At 41.3% G+C, this 18579-nt stretch overlaps 1 protein-coding gene and 1 long non-coding RNA gene across 4 annotated transcripts in view; one reads left to right on the top strand and one right to left on the bottom strand.

The window, feature by feature from the left end:
* TUT7 (terminal uridylyl transferase 7) overlaps positions 1 to 18579 on the bottom strand; it is a 77698-nt gene that overhangs the window by 13717 nt on the left and 45402 nt on the right. The window contains exons 26-27 of one of the 3 annotated variants that reach the window (XM_049653784.1): positions 16232 to 16730; positions 5303 to 5339 (exon numbers count right to left, since the gene is read on the bottom strand). In XM_049653784.1, coding sequence (XP_049509741.1) covers positions 16633 to 16730 — 98 coding nt within the window. In that variant the 3' untranslated portion in view covers positions 5303 to 5339; positions 16232 to 16632. Of the gene's footprint in view, positions 1 to 418; positions 5340 to 16231; positions 16731 to 18579 lie in introns of those variants that run through there. The other 2 variants (XM_049653856.1, XM_049653915.1) reach the window with 2 other exon arrangements.
* On the top strand, positions 24 to 860 carry LOC125939532 (uncharacterized). The gene is made up of 2 exons (XR_007463093.1): positions 24 to 323; positions 493 to 860. It is a non-coding gene; the product is annotated as an uncharacterized LOC125939532 (long non-coding RNA).

Genomic DNA, 18579 nt, shown 5'->3' on the forward strand with positions numbered 1-18579 from the left:
GCCCCAGGCCCCGCCCCGCGCGAGCCCGCCCCCGCCGCCGCCATTGGGCGGGCAGTGTGAGTGACGGACAGAGGGCGGGGCGCGGAGCTCCGGCCATGGGCACGTGACTTGATAGGCGCAAGGGCCGGGGGCAAGGTTGTCTGCAAGGACGGCCTCCGCGCTACGTGGGGAGTGGGGCTGGGGCGCGCAGAACGCCTGCACTTGTGGACTCTGGAGGCGTGTCGCTCCACGACCTGCCCCTGGGCAAGATGCGGCGTCACTCCTTAAGAACGCTGAGCCACGAGCGCTGGTGCTCTCCAAAGCAGAAGGGTTCCGAGGCGCAGGTACACACGTTGGTCTTCTTTTTGGTTCAGCTAGGCAGTTCTTAAGAGCATGGACTTAACCGCAGAATCGCGAAATAAACAACCCAAATACTCACCAGGCTACCTCCTCACCGCGGGCTGTACCGCACCGGATGTTGGAAGATGGTGCTAATGCAAGTTTCGCTTTTAGGTGCTGACTTTGGAACGCCGACCAACCCGAAGATGTGATTGGACAGATCTGTCAACATTCATAGCGAGAACCATTCCCTAAGATTGGTTGAACGCCTGTCAGACCTTGTAGTGGCTGCTCAGGGCCTCCTGCCTTTTAATTCTCCAAGTACACCTAAGCTTTAGGCATTATACCAGGCATGCACTCACAGGAAGCCTGGTCAATGGAGGGTCCAGGAAAGAATGAGAGATTCTGGAGAACAGAAGTGCTGCAGGGTTAGCAGTAGGGGGGGGGAGGAGAACATAAAGGATGGGTGGCTTTTCTCGTGGAAGTGCTAGAGGTAGAGGGGAAAAGTAGGATCTGTGGAATGGTGATGGCGAGGAAAGATTTCTTGTTCAGTGTTTTGATGTGAAAAGAACTAATCAGTGTGTTTTAGAGCCCAATTTATCTTTCATCCCCTAGAGCCTATAGGTTTGGATGGTTCAGAATTCCCTTAGGTAGTTCTATCTCCCTGCTACTGAAATAGAACTGCACGACAGCAAGAGAATGGTTATCTTTGCCTCTAAGCCCTCTAAGCACAAAGAAGCAGTGAGATTAGGCGATGGTAGTATGGTGGGTTTGTATCTTGGCTTCCTCTCCCCTAGCTCGGTGATTTGGGAGGGGATATTTTCCTTCTTGTGCCCTTCCTCTTACTGATGCTATGAAGACTAAATGGAAAGCCCTTAGAAGATTGTATGGCACCTAAGTACTAGAAACTCAATAAAGGTTGCTAGTTATTCATGGATAAAGATGTCATATACTGTGAAACCGTGGAACCACAGCGGTGGATACACATGCCATTCCACATTTGTCTAAACCCATAGAAAGTGTCACACCAAGAATGAATCCTAATGTAAACAACGGACTTTGGGCGATAATGTTGTGTCCACATAGGCTGTCAGTTCTAACAAATACCCGACCCTGGTGCAGGATGTGGATAGTGCAGGGTTTTGGCTTGTGTGGGGACAGGGGTATCTGGGAATTCTGTACTTTCCATTGTTTTGTTGTGAACCTAAAACTGCTCTGAAAAATAGTGTTAATAAAACGTAAAAAAAAAAAAAGCCATGTATCATTCTTAATTATTGAAATATCATTATGCAGTCATGTAGCACGTTACAGGTTTCAAAAGCACCCTCGAGGGGCGCCTGGGTGGCTCCGTCGGTTAAGCACCGACTTCGGCTCAGGTCATGATCTCACTGTTCCTGAGTTCGAGCCAGCCGTCTGGCTCTGTGCTGACAGCTGGGAGCCTGGCACCTGCTTCGGATTCTGTGTCTCCCTCTTTCTCTGCCCCTCCCCTGCTCATGCTGTCTCTCTCTCAAAAAAATAAACATTAAAAAAAAATTTAAAGCACTCTCGAGCACATAGTCTCATAGCAGCCTCACCGTTTTTTTAGGCAGGTGCATTGGCATTGCTAGTTTAAAAATGATGCATAAACTCTGGCCTTTTAGTAGGGTGTGCCAGAAAGTATTTTTAAAATCTAGTTCTAAATGTTCTGATTCAAGATCCCATGTATGCTTGATTTGTTCATCTATTTAATACACACTACTCAGTTTTGTTTTAACTTGGCTGGCTGTTTTGCATGTGAGTGGTAAGTCCCATAATCTACTTGTTTGTGGGTCAGGCATACCTAATGTTATTTGAAACTGGTGTAGGTGGCTGAGCTAAACTGGTGTTAGAAGAAAGCTTTCAACACTGTATAAGAAATATGTGATTGCCCTTATCTCAGGGCAGCAGCTGCCCTGGGGTGTCAGGAGGCGGCCGTAGTTAACTGCTGAAGGAGTTGGCAAGCTGGAACCACATTTAGATTCCCACCAATAGGAAGAACTTAAAATAGGGAAATGTTTAACACTGTGCACTTTGGCCCTTAGTTTCAGGGTTCTAGACGTTAAAGTGTTTTCCTAGTAAGACCTCCCTTGAGCATCACTGCTCTGTGAAAGGGCAGATATGCTTTCCATTTTGCAGGCAAGGAAACTGAACTGTGCAGAGAGAGGCTACGGGGATTGCCACAGTCTGCTGGAAAACTGGCAGAGCCAGACCCTAATTAAGTCTAGAATTCCACCCGGTGAAATGCGCTAAATTCTTGACGGCTGCTGTGTAAACACACCTGCTTTCAAAGAAAATAGTACTGAGCGCATCTTCACGGTATCACGGTTTTATCGGAGTTTTGTTGAATTCTATTTTCTTGTCAACAAATTTCTTTTTTTTGCCTGTAACACTACGAACCCTTTTGACCTTCCTACCCAGGATTTTTTCCACTCAGGAACTTTTTTTTTTAAATAAAACCATTTGTGAAACACATTTGAAAATGAAAAGTATACTGAAGTCATGTCAGAACATTTTAGTAACATCTCAGAAAGGGCGCACACTGTTGATATGTACGCACTGAGCAAGGGATTAAAACATGTAGACTGGGGCTGGAAGAATAGAGTTCATCTTCCTGTTTGTTCCCGAGAGGAGGAGGAAAGGAGAAGTGGGCTAGTGGAGCCTTCGTGGAGCCTGTTGAGAAACAGGCCAGCTGCGCCTCAATGGTAACTGCGCCCCAGGGGCTGGCCTCAGCGTGGGGCAGATGCGGCTGTCCCCTGGCTGGGGCACTGAGAAGGGGCTGTGACCAGGCCCACGCCAAGGGAGCAAAGAACCTAGGGTCATCCATTCTCCAGGGCTGGTAAACACTGGTCACTGTCCCGTTGATCCAGTGTGAGGGACTGAAATCTAGCACAGGAATTAGAATAAAATGTAGGAAGCTTTTTAACATTCTCAAAAGGATATAAGAAAACATGGTTTCCATAAAGAGGAAGATAATTAAAATTGAGAGGAAAGGGAAGGTGGCTGAAATAAGCTGAAGACAGTTATAAATGAAATGACAAAATCCACATGAGAAACAGCAAACAGCAGAATGACACCAAAAATCCAGTCAGTCATGTGGAGATTAAATCTGAAAAGTGTTCCTAGCATGGAGAAAGAGGAATACTGAAAAAAAGGCAAAAGCATTTTTGAGAAAAAAAAAAAAAAGAACACACGTTCCCAAGATGGAAAAAACCCAACAACCAAAAACCAAACTGGGCTAGAGATACATGGGATTTGCTTTGGTTTCAGACAAAAGTCACTGACACAAAACTTATAGGGATAAACAAACACTGGAGCATCCAAGTAAAAAAATAAAACCTACCAGGAAACAAAAATTAGGCCGGTCTCTGATTTCTGCTATCATGCCAGAAGACCGCATCACTAAGCTTTCCAAAAAAAGTGTGACGAGAAGTGTGTGCCCGGTCAAGCTCACTTTCAAGTTGAAGGCAAGAGAAATCAGAAGAGGAGCAGCTGAGGAAAGTCACGGGGAGCAGCTTCGGCCCAGGGTACATAATTCATGTTTTACTTCAGGAGTTTGGGTTCGTTAAAGCTGAGTAAGGAACGATCGCTGATCCTACCACAACTTGCCCAGATTCTGTAGTTCCTCGCGATAGGATTCTTCCTTAACTGGAATATGTCTTCCGGTAGGTGAAAAGAAGGGCTCACAGATGTCTTATTTTCTGAGCTCTCTCCTACCTGGGAACGCTTGCCCAGCAAACACCCTCTCCATCCTTCTCTGTTTCCATCCCCCCAAGTCTGTGCCTCTCCTCTGCGCGGTCCCAGAGCTTGGCGCACAGTGGGGCCGATGACCAGCAGCTGGCATGAGCACAAGGAGGGGGCGCCAGATGAAGAGGAGCAGTTCTGTACTGCCCTCCCTCCATCTGGTTTCCTCACGACATTAGGACTCTCGCTAGAAAGGAATGTGGATAAAATTACAGGTTGAAATTCTGATTTTATTTCAAAATGATAAATAAACCGAGGCATAGTTCTGGCCACGTACTACTTCTGGAAGGGCTTGTGGAGTTAGAGAAACAGTTCCAGGAGGGCTCCAGTCAGACCCCAAAATGACACCAACCAAACTTGTGATTGGCAGAGATGGCCTCTTTCATCTTCAGGGAGTTTTAAAAGTTCTCCACCCTAATTTCGGAGTATCATAAAAAGTAAAAAGCACTTCTATATTTTGTCATTTTTCCTTTGAAAATGTTTTTAGCAGCAAACAGGACTATTCGTTTCCCTTACTTCATTTGTAGGAGCATAGTAATTTTATGTCAACTTAAAATTAGAGAGGGGGAAAAAAACCAAAGCCCCTCAGTGGCGCTGCATACCCCGGAAGGCTCACACAAATATGTACTCGTGTTCGCGTCATCACTTCTACAAATATCAATGAAATCGGCTTGTAAATCGTAGTAAATACAGTAGTAGCAGTTCACACATATTTGATATGCTTTCACGCAAGGATTCAGTAAACAACAATAAATATAATCTCCCCTCTTCAAAACAAAAAAGGGATTTATAGATGGAAAAGAAGGGGTAATTTACTAGGGGTTTATCAGCACACCAGTTTTAGTGTGCTCTGAAAGAATTAAAAACCATGAAATTGTATTCACTGAATACTGGCCCACAATTATGCTTTTTTTTTTTTTTTTTAAACCTGGCTTAAAAAAAAAAATAAAACCTGGCTTAAATACATACGTCATGGCTTTCTCTTAAAATCCTTATATCTATGGGGATTTGTAGACTCTATTAATTTTTTTTCCTCATTAACAATTTCATTAAGTTAAAAAAAAAAAATCTGACATTTCCCTAGAGTATTAAGTAGAAGCCTGATCTACACTGCAGTGTCCTGTGAAATGAACCTAATTTCAAAGAGAATGGGACCGCCTGAGTGGCCATTTAGAGTGCTGCATTTTCCTTCCCTCATGATTCCTGCTGGGTCCTCTTCGCTGAGGCTTTTCCCTGAGTCATATATTTACTGGAAAGGCTACCTAGAGGGGGGGAAAAAACAAAACCCAACATAAATAAAACAAGCCTCACTTCATCACAAAAGCCATAAGATTACTTCTTATTATTCATTATTTACAGAAACTTTTCACACTGGCATTGGTCACTTGTTTTGGATTGAGTGAGTAGGGCTAGGTATAAAAAGGGCACGTATGGAACATGATCAATTAAACACACACCTAGTCAAAATTCTTTCTAAAGGCAGGCAAGTTGCTAGATTGACATCATTCTAATACAGTGGCGTGTTCATTACATCCATATTGGTGCAGAAGGTCAGTGGACTTTTCAAAACCCCTGCTTTGCATAGATCAGTGTCTTCGTTTCCAACCACACAGAACAGATTGCAAAAAACTCTTTGGTTAGAAATAAATATCTTGCATCACTACTTTGTGGATATGAACCTGTGGATGGTCACATTCTAGCAATAACTTACGGATGTAAAAAGGAAAAAAGAACATTTATTATATTTACAGGAGGACAGAAATGTAGATTACTAATTAAAACCATACTACAGAACAGTTAATAAGTCTTGTTCTGGAGCATAAACAAATGGATCAATGAAACAAGAAAACTGAAAATTCTTAAGTGATTACATATAAGAAAGTAGTATATGCCAAGGGTTGCATTTTTAACCAATGAGGTAAAGTATGGATTGTTCAATAACTGGTCCTGTGTCAAATAAGTATTTTGGGAGAAAGGGGGCTTAGGTATCTTTCTTACAACATATCCTTCTTCTCCACACAATTCCAAATGAATTAAATTTGAGAATTAAATAGAAGAGAGTCAAAGTGTAAGAAATAGTGAATATTTATATAATTTTGGGGTGGGGAAGTTTCCTAAGCTTTACCTATGAAAAAGGCTTGCTATGCTTACTACTAAAGAATTTACAAGTCAATAGGGAAAAGATGAACACCAACATACAGCTGGGAAAATGAAAAGCAATTTTGGGAAGAGGAAAAAAAAAAGCAGGAGTATATATAACAAACATTCAGTATCATTGGGTGATCAAAGAAATGCAAATTAAAATAATTTTTGATCACCAAATTGAAGGAAGATCAGAAGGACAGAGAGGTGGGTAGGAATTTTGCTAAATGAATAGTCATAGAAACCTAATAATAACTTAAGTATGCAAATAACTTAAATGTCCAAAACTTGTGATATGGCTAATGGAATATGAGGTATGCATAGGACAATTAATAACATAAAAAGTTATAAAACCACATGAATAGTATTTTCATAAACATGAAAAATTAAAAACAAATGAAAAATCCCATCAATCATGTTTGGTGCCTCATTTTCCTTATCTGTAAAATGTGGGCCCTTACACCTATCTGCATTGGGATTATTGTGAAGAACAGATCAATTAATACAGATAAAACAACTAAACAGTACCTGGTACACAGAAAGTACTCAATAAATGTTAGCCATTATTAGTGCATTGGTAGAAAAAGATGGGAAGACTTTACTTCCAAAACCTAAATAGTAGTTTTGCTCTAGAATTAGGTATAAATGGCTCTTTTTTCTTTATTTTGTTTAACTATCTACATTTTCTAAGGTAAACATATTAAGTATGCAAATAGAAATTTATGCCCCACAGAAGCAAACTTTTCAAAGCATAGCATCTAGATGATCAACTCATAGTGAAAAATGAGTGCTATCAGGAAGAAGCAAAGCATTCTCCTGTGGTATTTATACCCTAGAGTATCTACAGGCAACAAATCTTTGATATTCTGAACCGCCCAAAGTATCTAGGATCGACTTTTCATTCAAGGGACAAAAAGTTTATATCACTACACCTCATACTGTACGTACAATCCAGATGGGTTAAAGACCTAAACAGAAAAAATAAAGTTTTAAAGGTATTGGAAGAAAATATAGATGGATATCTTATAAGGGAAGAATTTCTTGAAAAAAAAATTTTTTTAATGTTTATTTTTGAGAGACAGAACACGAGCAGGGAAGGAAGGGGCAGAGAGAGAGGGAGACACAGAATCCGAAGCAGGCTCTAGGCGCTCGAACCCATGAACCGTGAGATCATGACCTGAGCCAAAGTTGGACGCTTAACTGACTGAGCCACCCAGGTGCCCGAGGAAGAATTTCTTAAAGATGACCCTAAAATCACTGAGCCACATGACCATGAAAACTAATCATGTAAAGTCAATCATTTGATTATCTTAAAATTTAAAACTCTGGAATGGCAACAGACCCAAGTAGAAAGCCAAGATATACTAGAGGAAGATACATAGAATGTATATAATAAAGGAGCAGTATTCAGAATAAATGAAGAACACTTACAAATTAATAAGGAAACAATAATGCAACAGGAAAATGGGCAAATGATAGGAACAGAGACTTCACAGAAGAACTCCAACTGGTCAGCAAACAAGTAAGATGGGCTAATGATATGAACAGGCAATTCACAGAAGAATAACTCCAACTGCTTAATAAACAAAAACATCACCACAGTCTAGAAAATATACATGAGAACACCACCAAAGTATTTTTCACCTATCAGGGATGCTGGTGGGAGTGGCAATTATTTCAACCAATAATTGACCATATCTAACTAAACTGAAAATGCACATATGTAATGACTCAACAGTTTGACTTCTAGGTATAAAAACTATAGAATCGCTCATATATGCTCAAGGAGACTCAGAAAAGAATGTTCACTACAGCACTGTTTATAGTAACAAAAAAACAAATGCAACCTAAATGCTCATGTGCTAGGTAATGTATAAAATATTCTGTATTCATACATGGAATACTGGAAAGAAAATAAAACTAAATGTATAAATAGCAATATATATTAATTTCAAAATTACTTCATTAAATAGATATGAAAAAGCAGGTTGTAGAACATTCTTCTTACACAGTATAATACATCATTTAAATTAAAAAAATCACCAAGGACACATTCGTTAAAGGCTACATATGCAAGTTTAGAAAAGAACTGGAAGAATATCTGAATGCATAACAGATGCCTCTGGGGTGGAGGGGACACGATGCATGGAGTGGGTATGGGATGGTAGTCAAAGGGGACTTGTACCATCTTAATGATCTTTTATTAAAAAAAGATTGAAAAGAAAATGTGAAAAAAATAAAGTCCATTCTCTAATAGATGGCTTATATCTGTATCTTTACATTTTCTCCAAAATGTTCACAAACTACTCTTTTCTAAGAATAGTACTAACAGTCTTATTACATCCCCTACATATAAAAATAAATCTCCTGAAACCTGAAGAAATTTCATATAAAAAATGTGCATGTAAAAACGTAAAACCACTAGAAATAAAACGTGGATGAACTTTCATGTAATGAGGGGCAAGAACAAGAAATTTACAAAACTATAAGCATGACTTGAAAGGACCTAAAAGTTGCCTAGATGGAACTACTAAACCAAACAAGCAAGTGACTACGTGGCAAAACGAATCATAAATGAGGCTGAAAGAATAATAAACTGGGATGGTAGCGGTGAAGGATAGAACATGTGACAAAACATGTATGGCTTTCTATGTGGAAAGAGCTAAAAAACAAAGATGAATACCCTAATTGAAAAACATAGAGACAGAAACATGAAGAAATACAAATGAAAACATGAAAAATATGAGCCTTCAATGGAGGATACAAGCCAATTGGCAAAAGGGGCTGTTGCCATGACGTGAGGGTAGGGGAAACAGGCTGTCAGGGACTCCCTGGGATTGTCAATAATCCCGTTTTGGCATTGCTGGCATCATTGTGAAAACGTGCATACTTTTTAACCTATCGCTCTTCTGACTAGGAATTTATCCTGAGGAAGTAACTTGGCAAATGTGCCTGATAGAGTTTTATATAAACAGTGGTCTTGAAACTCGGGCACGTGTATTACTGAGCCAATGGAACAGGACAAGAGGGCAGGGAGCTTGAGGGGACTTGACGGCAGTGTTCCAAGGCTCTGGGCTGGTTCTCAGGAGGCACACCTGTCTTTCATTCACAGTTCTTCTCCTACTTTAAAAAAGAGTGGCATGTCTCCTACTCATCCAAATATTAATGTGGTATGTGGATCTGGGGTGATGAAATGCTGGTATCTGTGGTCAGGGTGAATGCTTCTAATAAAAACCCCAAATTTTTAGCTTTCAAAATTACATTGATAGCTGTGATCATCAAAAATTACTTCCTGATGATACATTACTATGTAATTTTTGGGCATTTAGTTAAAAAGAAATGACAATAACTGAGTGGCACTGTTGTAAAACATCTTCCATTCCCTGAAAAAGTATCTGTTATTTTTAGTATCCTATCATAAAGACTACTGAGGTTTCTCGACGGTTGCCAACTAGAAAAACAAAAGATTCAGGAAAAAAAAATGGTTAAGGAACATTGTTTCATTCCTGCAATAAGTAGTATTGATCCAACAATACATGAATGCATGGAGAAATCCCATCTATCTCACTGAATGGCCATCACATTTGGTATGTGAATATAAAAATTTTGGGGGGCGCCTGAGTGGCTCAGTTAGTTGAGCATCCGACTCTTGATTTCAGCTCAGGTCATGATCTCACAGTCATGGGATCAAGCCCTGTGTCGGGCTCCGCACAGAGCATGGAGCCTGCTTAAAATTCTCTCTCTCTGCCCCATCTCTGACTTGTGCAAAAAAAAAAAAAACAAAAAAAAGTTTTTTCACCCATAAAAAGGTCATTTTTAATGAAAATTTGTTAACATTTGATCAATTATATATTCTAATGCAAAACTCAATTTAGAAATTTTCATACTTTGACAAAAATCATAACGATCCAATGTATGTATAAATATTTTTGTTACAGATGAGTAGGATAGGCTGATTAATAAAATGCTTAAATTTTAATCTTTTTTTCTAGGATTTTAATAAAAAAAATTTTTTTACATTTATTTATTATTTTTGAGAGAGAGTGTGGCAGAGACAAAGGGGGACAGAGGATCCGAAGCAGGCTATGCGCTGACAGCAGAGAAGCACGATGTGGGTCTTGAACTCATGAACTGCAGATCATGACCTAGGCTGAGAGGTCAGAGGCTTAACTGATGGAGCCACCCAGGCGCCCCTTAAAATTTTATTTTTAAGGAATCTCTATATTCAACATGGGGCTTGAACTTATAACCCTGAGATCAAGAGTCGCATGCTCTACCGACTGAGTCACCTGGGTGCTCCTAAAATGCTTGAAATATATATGATAAAAATATATCACCTTAAGATGGAAGTAAAACAAAGGAATTCAAGGAGGAAAGTAAAATGATATAAAATTTCTGCCTGTTAAACAGCTGTAAATGAATAGTAGCTCATATGAAAAAGCATATTAATTTCATTTGAAACATTTAAGGCTAATTGAGAAGTTTTATTTTAAAATGTCAATATTTATTTTAAAAGACCCCAGGCGTTATATACTTTGCAATTCTAATGAAAAATTTAGATATCAACTTAAAAATATATGAGATGTATGGGCTTTCTCCATTTTGGGGGAAGAATATGAAAGCAAAAAAAGTCCTGGAAGACACTGACATACCAAATATTTGAAACTAGCTAGTCCATTAATAAGGAATGATTAAATAAATAATGGTATATTTACATACTGGAATATCAAAAAGGGTATCAAAAAGAATGATCTGTACTCAATAATAAGGTCTCCCCATATTGTTTACAAAGGTACTTCTGTTATTTTATTTTTTAAGAGATTTTGTTTTTAAGTAATCTCTACACCCAACTTGGGACTTGAATTTACAACTCTGTGATCGAGAGTCACATGCTCTACTGACTGAGCCAGCCAGGTGCCCTTATCATAAAGACCCCCCCCTTTTTTTTTTTCAGTAGGCTTTTAAATTCTGGTCAAGGAAAAAAGTTATACTAGTATATATACATCATTATGAGGGAGAAAAGATACCACCAATCTCTTACAACATCTCCAGTTTTTAAGATTTCAAACCATGAGATTAAAATGGAATAAATGAAGAGACAGATGTAGTTTCTTTTTGTTGAAATGTAATTTTCTTTGCAAAATAGGGGAGGATTAAGGAATAGAAAAATGTTAGTTTTTTGAGATTCTCATACTGAATAAATTGTTACATGTAAACCAGAGTAATTCACTTAAGCATAAAAATCAGTTGATGGCTATGGTTCTACAACCTCCACGTACTCCTGTTTTTTTTTGTTAAAAACTTCCATTATACATTTGTCCTCTAAGTTAGAAGAGGTAAGTAACAGTGGGGCAGGTTTTGTTTACAACAGTAGCAAGGCAGTGATAACTTGAGGGATAATATGTGCCAGATGCTGTGTGAAGGGCTTTCTGTAGATGAAATCAATCCTTACAATTGCCCTGTGAGGTGTTAACCCCAATTTATGAATAAGGAAACGGAGGCACAGAGGTTCAGTAAGCCAGCAAATGGTTGGGCTGTACTTCAAACTCAAATATGTCTGACCTGAAAGCTCATATTCTTGACCATTCTCCCACTTAGTTTTCCTTGTTCTTTCAAAATGTGTACACCTCTTATCAATAAGACTCACGGGACATCTAAGGCATTGTGGCAGCTGTGTGTGTGAGGCGGGGGGGAGTCACAGTGAAGAACACGGGAATTCACCGAACTGTCTATCCACCGCTCTTCCCATTTGGGAGTTAAGAATTCTATACAGCCTAGTAGAAAGGAATGGAAAGTCAGGAAAGAGAACTTGGCCAAGTGCTTATTATGGGCTGGGTGTTTGAATCTCAGGGTCTGATGGGCTAAATGGTGCCATCAGCACTGGTAGATGAGACGTCTGGAGCCCAGAAAAGCCGGGCTCTTGCCTACGGCCAATAAGGCTAATAGGAGAGAACAGGGGCTGTCCTACCAGCAGCTCGCTGGGGGGCTACCCGTGCACCACACATTCAGCACTGTGGAAAAGAGCAGCTCTGGGGAAATTTAATACTACTTACAGTCGAGATATATTTCAGATTTATAATATAGATAATTTGGGTAAATATACTGTGGGTAAATTTGACAAGTCTTAATAGCTATCATATACTTACTTGAAGAGTTCAATTAAGATCGATTTTAACCACCCATTAATGTTTTCTTTTTTTTTCTGGTATGAAGTAGACATATTTATTGTAATAATTTTTCTTCTGTAGCAAATGCAAGTTTTAAGTTTTACAGTTGCTCAAAATGTTTATAAATATGCAAGTCTTATGCAGAAGATAATTACAGTAATCCTTATTGTGAACTGGTAATGCCATTTCCAGGTATATGTCCGGATGTCCAACATCTGTATTCTTCCCCCACTTACAAACAATTTATAAAATCAGAATAAACTTCTACATTCAAGATGTGTAAAAACCTTCAGCAGGAGCTATGCTGACGGATGCAGTGTAGGAGCATTGATGCAATCACCATCCCTACAAACTTCTGCGCTGCTTGCTACACACAGGTGCTGTCCTAAGTGCTTTCACATGGATTTCTCAACATCCCTACAAGTCAGGGATGATTATCCCCTTGTAACAGATGAGGAAACTGAGGCAAGTAGAGGCTAAGCAGGTTTTTCAAGATCACAGAGCTAGAAATCACACCTTGCAATCTGCCTGTAGAGGTGATGTTCTTCAACACCCTGACCTTAGCAAAAGGAGCATCTTGATGAAGCAAGGATCGGTATTTTTCCTATGTGTAATGTTCTGGAAGTATCTGTTCAAGGCTGAATCTCGTAAAAACAACATTCTTTTGGCTTGTTTACATATGGTAACTCTGTGACCCTTAAACTCTCGCAGGATCTATGGGAAGTGATCCCACAAACGGCAGTGGGTCTGTTTCCCACATCTGGCTTTCAGAGGCTGCTTGTCACCCTCCTCCTCTGTCCTTCGTGGTTGCTCTCACTGTCCATCAAATTGGCTCATGACAGGGCCCCGTTCCCATTTCACTTCTGTTTGATTTTGGAGGTTTCCCACTAGAACTCTTCTTGTTTTTACATCCATGCATTCCACTGAGAACAATTACATCTTCCCTGGAAACAGCTGCTCCTGCGTTTTCTCATAGAGCCTCCTGAGTCCTTTACCTTTTCGCACACCATTCCTTTTTTAGGTAAGGGGAGTAATTCTCTCAAGATTTCTGGTTCTTTCTCTTTGAATCACCTGACCTCTGTACCAACCTAACGCCCATTCCTCTTAAACTGTGATCGTAAAGAGATTTGAGGTCACTTCACATGTTTTCTACAATCATTACACAAAACAGACCAAAAAAACCAAACAAACAAAAAACAAAAAACACAAACCCTAAAATTCACATGGCATAAAAAGAAATGCCTAATCCTATTATTGTATATACTTGAGATACTTCATCTCCATCCTGACAGAAATGGAAGTAGCTAAATAATTTCATTATTCCATTTATTTTTCTCTTGTTAACAACATTCCAAGTAGAGACAACCAAACACTCCTTGTCTGGAACTCTCTTTGCTTTCCCAGGGTGGGGTCACTGCGCCCCAGCTTATTTCAGGCTGGGTGGGTGGGCGCAGGGAGGCACTCTCTCTACCGCGGGGGCTCAGAAGGCTGCCCCGGAATCGGGAGCGCTATTTCTCAGTGACGGTAGAGACAGCTTGGTCTCTTCACATTCTAACTAACACAGCCACTCTCCAATCTAAAAACAGTGCGTGCACATTACACATACAACATTTATGGACCGAGCATAAAATATTGAGTTGCTTTACACTGCATACAAAAATGTCGTTATATCAATGAAGTTTTAAAATTTCAGAAACTATATAATCAAGTTAAAAAGACTACACATGCTCTATTTGCCTATACAATTTCCCTTCTTTAAATCTACTTTATTGAAACACACACACACACACACACACACACACACACACACACACACGGCAAAGTTACTAAGAGGGTCTTCAGGCCAGAACTCAGAATATTTGTATCAAGTTTAAAGTTTCATCCCTTCTTACTAAAAAAAGCTAAAAAAGTGTCTCAGTATATTAAAGTTACTTTGTTTTTCCTCCCACCACCCCTCAATTTCTCCCCTTCCCTTTCAGGATCAAAAGCATACTTGAACACCAGAAAGGCCTTCAGAGCCTCCTGATCTTGCCGTCCTTTGAGCATCTGTCCACAGGCCTGGCAGGCCGGAAAGGATGCTGGGAGGTCTGGTTGCCCAGACTGGTTCCAGCACTTCTCACCAGAAATCCCTGCAATCAGGTTTTTGTCCTCTCCACTCCAGAGGCAGGGCTCTTTTCCGACTCACTCGTGACTTCTGCACTGCCACATGCAATGCTTACTGATCAGTCTACACTGCCCCAGACTTCCCAGCAGCAGCACCCACACATGGCCAAGCCCTTCTCTGAGGCCCCTTTTCCACTGGACTCCAGAAGCAGGCTCACTTGTTCCCTCACTGACCGTCTTCTGTCAGTCTCCTTTGTTTATTTTGAGCCTCTAAATGCTTTTCTCTTTTTGTTCTGTGTTTACCTCGGAGGTGATCCCACTCCTACCCAGGCCTTCAAATACTATCTCTGCCCTGACAATACTCAAGTCTCTATCTTCAGCCTAGGCCTCTGCTCTGAACGCCCAGCTCATACATCTCATTGGCTACCTGGCATCTCTACTCAAACACCAGCGGCCAAATTTACATGGCTAAGGCTGGACTCTTTGTCCCCAAATCTGTTCTTCCTCTTTCTCTGCACAGGAAGTCCCACTTCTGGTCTTCTAGTTGCTCAGGCCAAAAATCGTAGTGTCATCTCGGGTGCATTCTGTCCTATGCAATCATCCAACCCAGCAACAGACCATGTTGGCACCACCTTCAGAATATCCAGAGCGTGACCAGTCCTCGAGTCCCCTGCTGCTTCCACCTGAGTGTGAGCCAATGTCGGCTCTCCCCTAAGCTCCAGCAGGAGCCTCCTCGTGGCTCTGTTGCCACCCTCACCTCTGCCCAGCAGACTTTTACAACGGGAACCTTTGCCATCAGAATTCCCACAATCCCGCCTGTGCTCCAAAGCCTCCAAAAGCTGTCCATCTCATGGAAAGAAAGCCATCCCTGCCAGCGCTCAAGGCACCTCATGATCCAGATCCATCTACCCTGACCTCGCCTACCACCCCTCCCTGCTCACGTCACTCAGTGACACGGGGGGGGGCAATGTGGTTTTTGTTCTGTGGTAACAGTCTAACTCCAACTTCCCCTAACTTGCCCCTCTTTTTATTTCTTTGTGTAAATGTTACTTCATCAGAGACGCCACAGTCCTATCCAGCATTCCCTTCCCCTTCCCTGCTTTGTGTTTCTTAGCACCTGTTGCCATAGGGAATATTTACGCCTCTCTTCTGACAAGGATGTGGAGTAAATGAGAGAAGGGGCTGGTCCACTGCTGTATTGTCAGTGTTGAGGCCCATATTCTGTGCTTAGAGGCTGGGCGGTAGGGGGGTGGTGGCTTAATCACTATTTGTTGAAGGAATGAATAAATGATGCAGCCGAGAGAAGGAGGGGGGTGGGGGGAGAGAGAGAGAGAGAGACAGAGAGAGACAGAGAGAGACTCTGAGGAGTTCAGGCCAACAATTTCTCTCTTTCCTTACTTTTGTGTATGGTAGATAGTCTCATGAGGAGAACATACTGCTGACAAGACAGTGGCAATTTCAAATCAGAAACAAAAAGCGTGGAAGAAGAACAAATAATTAAAGGCTATGGTTCTTACTTAGGGATGATATAGGAACCACCTTAGAGGACAGGCTCAAGCCTAACCACTGAAGGGTGGGGGGAGGGCAGCTGTATTTGTAAAAGTTCCCCAAGTGATTCTGACGTCCAGTCCCTGTTAAAACCACATACTCAAAGGAAGCATCTCAAAAGGCATGTGGTAAACTATGCAATAAATAAAATCACACACATTTGTTGTTGTTTTTTTTTTTTTAAACCCACATACCTGACTGGGGACTCAAAAATATGGTTGTTTTTTGTTTCTTTTTGTCTTCATGTAAAACCACTGCCTAAAAAATGAAATAGACTGGTTTACAAAATCGAAAGGAAGAGCATCTGAAACAGCCTTAAAACCGTAACCATATCCAGAGAGGGCTGAAATTAGGCGTGTGGAAGGCAGAACTCTGCAAGTTAATTGAAAAGCAAGACAGAGACTCAGGAGCCCTGGAAGCGCCCCTGCCATAGGCACACAGCAAGCCTCACCACACGCGGCGCGGGGGTGCTGAGGGAGGAGCCAGGAGCGTTAGCCAGAAGGAAGAGGCCAGGGCCTGGGGCGCCCAGCACCTCGCCGAGGGCTAGCACTCGGGAAGTGCGTGCTGACAGACAGATGAGCCAAGGGCTTCCTGCTCAGGTCTGAGCTAGGTTTACCTGAGCAAATGTGCCAGTTGGTCTCAAGGGACTAGGTGGAGAAGGGGATCCAAACACACAATCTGATTTAGACATACCTGAGGAAAAAATTAGCACTTTTTGTTCTCCTGTAAAATGAAAGCAGTAGCCCTGTTTTCAAACTTTCACAGAACATTTTTCTGTGGATGTGACAGAAGTTCCCACTGAGTATACTGTGTGGACAAAATAACGTATTTGAAGAAACGAGAGGGGGCAGCATAATTTTCGGACAGGAAGAAGCAACTGATTTACTCTGAGTTGCTGCTGGAGGAAACGCCCCGTTCTCTACTCCCACTCCCCCCTTCCTATCTACCCATCCCTGCCCCGGGATCCCCCTGGCTCTCCTTGACTTGCTGCTACTGCCCCTGCAGCCTTCCAGAAGCACCGCTCTACCTGGAGAACTTCACTGGTAGACAACGTAGAACTTGCTACCAACTGGGAGGAAGAAACCCATCAAAGCTGGGGGGATGCAGGGGCATCCCTTCACCTCTGAGTTGTACCCAAGAGGAGCATGATGATAATGTGCTTCGTGCTACTAGTAAACACACACCGCCTGTTCTTCAGAAGGGTCTACAAAAATAACTGGTCGAACTTCATTACGTCTTATCTATGCTGTTTCCAGTTTCCTCATCTGTAAACTGGGGTTATTGATACCTCGTCTCATGGGGCTGGGGAGAAAATCAGAAGAGACTGCCCGCATAAAGTACTTAAAATAGTGCCTGACTGAGTGAACGTTAGCTATGGCTATTATTTTGATTTCTCTTAAATAGATTTACTCTTATAAAAGATCTGGTCTATGTAGCACGTCAGGGCATGAGTTTGAATTTAAATTTGTCTGAGTTCCTTAGAAGCAGGGCAAGCTGTAACTTCCATAAACACTGAAGTCCTATTTTAAAACCAATAATTAAATAATTTAAAAATATACTTTCCATATAAAGCTCCTTTAAAAAAAAATAAGTGCTCTAAAAATCTTGTCTTTAAAAAAAGAGACACTATATTGCTGCTATGATATAATAAAACGGAAGAGAGGTACGAGTGTTCCAGGGACAATGACCGTAGAGTACTTTAAGGGAATTGTCAGCAGTGCTGACTCTTTTCCACTGTCCATACACGTATGTAATTGAGGACAAACATGAAAGGTTACTACTTTAATGACTTCCCTGGGTTTCTCTTCTATGCCAATCAGATACCATCCACTCTCTCAGGTTTGTTCGGAGAAACAAAGTGAGGGTGTGTAAACCGCTCTGTAAATCCTAACTTTTTATACGTACACAGAAGGTACCCCCACTGCTAACAGTCTGTTAAAAAGATGCCCAGAGTGGACACTTTACCCATTTAATAGAAAGGGTCAATGCAGATCCAACAACTCAAAGGGACAAGAAGTATGGGTGATTTTCAAGTATGGACTGGTCATCTATCTTTCCTCATCGTAAGAATAACTCTGCTCGCTGCAGGAAAGTATTAAAACAGTCACGTCCTCCTCTCTTCTGCGGTTAGAACCACCAGTCGCCGTGTAACAGAGTTCCTTTCAGTGCCTTTTCTAGGCATGTGCATGTACACAGGTAAAGAGAAGTACAAGTGGCTCACTATCCACAGCTTGGGGTCCTGACAGAATTCTGCTGTGCCTCCCCCACGGCCAATCAGTGCTTCCACTTCCAAAGTGCACCTACTGAGAAGTGAAGCTCAAGCGGCGGCATGTTTTCTGGTCACTCAGGCTAGGGTTTCTAGGCACTGGGGATGATTGGGTTTTCCATTCACTGATCATCTTAGAAAAGTCAACCAAATGACTTTTATAAGCCTCTAAATGAAACCGGGAATAAGTTTAAGACATCTAGAGGGTCAGGGTTAAAGGAGAGGGAGGGTTCACTTTCTTCAAAACGAAATCTTCCTCAGTAAGTAGGTGTGTTA

This window comes from Panthera uncia, chromosome D4, assembly GCF_023721935.1.
Source record: "Panthera uncia isolate 11264 chromosome D4, Puncia_PCG_1.0, whole genome shotgun sequence".
Taxonomy (NCBI): Eukaryota; Metazoa; Chordata; class Mammalia; order Carnivora; family Felidae; genus Panthera; species Panthera uncia.